Genomic DNA, 3,835 nt, shown 5'->3' with positions numbered 1-3,835 from the left:
CTTGTTGGACCAACAAGGGCTAACAGAGATGACCTTGTGATACCCAAGAAGATGACATGCAGTTCCCTTGCAACTTGAACAGAGAAATGTACTATTTTACACACTATTCATCTGTACTTCCTATGACACTGATGAGCTTTCTTCAAATATGAAATCAGCTTTTTCTTTGGGGATACTCTGTCTTTTATTTTAAATTTAAGGCAGTGGAATTAAGAGTAACTTGCCCAAGGTCACACAGCTAAGCAATTATTAAATACCTGAGGCTGGACTTGAATTCAGGTCCTCCTGATTTCAGGGCCAGTGCTCTATCTACTATATCACCTAGCAGCCCTTTCTTGTTCTTCTTTTTTTTAGGGAAGCAATTTTTGGCATTCCACCACAGATCCAGGATTTTCACATCCTGGGACTCAAATGTTTTCCTTAGACATTTTTATCCCTCTGAGGCACTCTCACCTCAGGGGTTCTCAAATCTATTTGTAAGGAATCTCTGGCCCTAAATGTACAACAACTACAAATCTATTAATTTTGAGAGGATGATAGGCAATACAACATTAGTTATTAGTTTAAATGTACTTTTTTCACCAAAAAATGTATCATAAGAAATTCAGAATCAAGTCTTTGTTAATCATGTTATGTTCCTTTGGTTTATATTTTAATTGGTTTTTCCTTATGAGGCTTTATCTAATCGAGGAGGATTATAGAGAAAAAGGAAAATAAAATTGAAATAGAGGTGCAGATTTAAAGCTAGAAGGGAGGTAAGAGGTCATTTGGTCTGCAGCCCTTATGGATGAGGAAAATAAGACCCTTTAGTACTTTATTGTTTTGGACAATTCACCTCTTCTCTCTGGCCATCAATGTCCTCATCTGTTAAATAGAAAGCTGAGGGGTGAGGTAGAGTACATGACCTTTTAGCTTTGAATCTCTGATGCTAGTAGCTCTGCCAAAGTACAAATTCTGTTGTCACAATTTTGAGAATCCAGGGTAATGCAGAACCAAAGGTAAGAATTCAGTAATGGTAAATGTTAATTGATGAAGGTTGAGCCATTCTGCAGGAATGATGTTTCCCCCCCCCCCTTCTGTTCCGTTTGAGAATTTTCTATTACTATAAGATGACTATTTTATTTCTACTATGGCTTTTTTCTTTCCCACAGTTCCCCTTTCCACATCTGCCTAGGAATGATCTCAGAAAATCAGTCCACAGTGACCGAGTTTTATCTTGAAGGATTAACCAATCAACCAAGTCTTCACTTTATCCTTTTTCTTCTGTTCCTATGGGTGTATGTGGTCACCATTTTGGGGAACATGGGCATGATTCTCTTGATTGCTGTTAGTTCTCAGCTCAAATCTCCCATGTACTATTTCCTTAGCAATTTGTCCTTCATAGACCTCTGCTACTCCTCTGTTGTTACACCCAAATTGCTGGTGAATTTTATAGAAGATCAAAACATCATCTCTTATGCTGGGTGCATGACACAACTGTTCTTCTTTTGTTTTTTTGCTATTGATGAGTGCTACATGCTGACAGCCATGGCTTCTGATCGTTATGTTGCAATTTGTAACCCACTGCTCTATAATGTTGTCATGTCCCCAAGAGTCTGTTCTCTACTGGCAATAGGAGTGTATATGATGGGAATTGTTGGTGCCCTTGCACATACAGGTTGTATGGCCAGACTGTCTTTCTGTGGTCCTAATCTCATTAACCATTACCTCTGTGACATCCTTCCCCTCCTGAAACTCTCCTGCTCCAGTACATATATTAATGAGCTTTTAGTGGTGTTTCTTCTTGGCTTTAATGTGTTGGCAACCACTGTGGCCATCTTAATCTCTTATGCTTTTATCCTTTCTAGCATATTCCGGATCAAGTCTGCTCGGGGCAGGTACAAAGCTTTCAGTACCTGTGGCTCCCACCTTGCTGCTGTGGCCATTTTTTATGGCTCTATTATGTTTATGTATTTTAAACCAGCATCCAGCAGCAGCATGGCACAGGAGAAGGTAGCATCTGTCTTTTATACTACAGTGATCCCTATGCTAAATCCCCTGATCTACAGTCTAAGGAACAAGGATGTAAAGGAGGCACTGAAGAAAGTCATAGGGGAGAGGATTTCTTGCACAAAAATATAATTTTTAAAGTGAAGCTCTAGTAATATGTTACTTTTTTCTAGATGACAAATTGAATCTCCTTTTTCATCTCAAAATATCTGGTCCATAGAGGGGACTCATGAAATGCAAAAAATATTCAAAGAAAAAAAAGAAGCACATGATCCATAATGTTGTCATTTCAAATAATGAAGAAATTTATGATCAGCAACTTTAACTGTGTATCATATCTTTCCACCTACATAGATAAACTATAAAATACTTCAGCTACTTAGGAGTTCAGCCCTGTCAGCTAACTCAGCACCTTTTCTGCAGAAGACATTTCCTGGTTCTCTGGTCAATGGTAGCTTATGTTTTGAAGCTACCTAGAGTAATGTCTGAATCTTTGTGATCTCATTTGGAGTTTTCTTGGCAGAGATACAGGAAAGGTTTGTCACTTCCTTTTCCAGCTCATTTTACAGATGAGGAACTTAAGAAAAGAGGAGAGGGTTAAGTAACTTGTCCAGGGTCATGCAGCTAGTAGGGGTCAGAGGCTTGATTTGAACTCATGAAGATGAGACTTCCTGATTCCAAGCTCAGTGATCTATTCAATGTATGACCATATGCCCTTTATTTATGTTCTATTCTCCTTAATACAATGTAGGATTCAGTCAATATGTCCTTAATATTTGTCATATATGGAAATCCATTCCCCAAAGGCAAGACTTTATAGTGCCTCTTCCCAATACATAGAATGTACTCTAATCTTTCCTCAGTCTTTTGAATTTCTTAATTTTCCTCAAGATACAAATCAAATGCCACTTTGTACATCAAGCCTTTACAGATTTCTCAGACTGCTAGATTATTTACCAGTCACCCTTTATCAATGTGCATATGCCTTTGACATAAATGTTTTCTCTCAGTAAAATGTAAACTCTTTCAAAGAAGATTGTTTTACTTTTGTCATTGTATTCCCAGTACTTATCACAGTGTCTTATACAAAATATGTAATTCATAGCTGCATCTTGATAAACTTTGATTGATGATTGGAACTCTGCTTAAAGAACATCTCAACAGTTCTTTACCAGCTAATACTGCTTCTTTCACTTCTCTTTCCATTTGGAGTTTCTTCAAAGTATATTGTAGCAGAAAGAGCATTTTATTTTTATTTATAAGGCCTAATATGAATCTTGTTGAGAAAACCAGAAATGTAAAGTCAGAGGGACAAGAGAGACTTCAAAAGGTAAATATATTTAATAAATTAGGAGGCTAAATTATGATCCAGTGTCTAGCTCTTAATGGGAGTGGGTTGTAATTGTTTATGATTTATTCACAAAAGAGACCAGGACATCAGATAGATAATGCCCTAACATATAAGTGAATTAGATTTAAGGGAGGGCATTCTGTACAAATTATGAGCTTCACCTTCTCTGGAATCATCTGGATCCAATGGTCATATATAGATCAGGGTGACTTGGATTGGTCCTGTATATGAAGGGAGACTTTAACTTTTTAAAGCTAGGTCTTTCCCAGGTCTTTCCCATTGACTGAGGCAATGTCCATTCAGTCAGTAAGGACATAAATGGGGGTGGAGGAATGAAAAGATCACTCTCTCTTCAGACTCTTACTATCTGAATGGGTCAAACAGAGAACAAAGATAAATTGAGGGTGTGGATGTATGTGTTTTCTATGTTATTTGTTTGAAGAAAGAAAATGGAAGAAATAGTAAATCACTATGGAATAAATGAGAGTGAAAGTA

General features: G+C 37.3%; 1 protein-coding gene across 1 annotated transcript; it reads left to right on the top strand.

Annotated features, from left to right (window-relative positions):
• Nucleotides 1-1,176: 1,176 nt before the first annotated feature.
• LOC141506678 (olfactory receptor 8A1-like) lies at nucleotides 1,177-2,121 on the top strand. The gene has a single exon (XM_074213660.1). The coding sequence runs from the start codon at nucleotides 1,177-1,179 to the stop codon at nucleotides 2,119-2,121; it is 945 nt and encodes a 314-aa protein (XP_074069761.1).
• Nucleotides 2,122-3,835: the final 1,714 nt, after the last annotated feature.

Source organism: Macrotis lagotis, chromosome 1 (genome assembly GCF_037893015.1).
Source record: "Macrotis lagotis isolate mMagLag1 chromosome 1, bilby.v1.9.chrom.fasta, whole genome shotgun sequence".
NCBI lineage: Eukaryota > Metazoa > Chordata > Mammalia > Peramelemorphia > Peramelidae > Macrotis > Macrotis lagotis.
The sequence above is the reverse complement of the archived record's forward strand: the minus strand, read 5'-3'. Positions and strand labels throughout refer to the sequence as shown.

Bases quoted from the DNA above. Each gene is read 5' to 3' on its own strand.
- LOC141506678 (XM_074213660.1), top strand. From the start codon at position 1,177: ATGATCTCAGAAAATCAGTCCACAGTGACCGAGTTTTATCTTGAAGGA.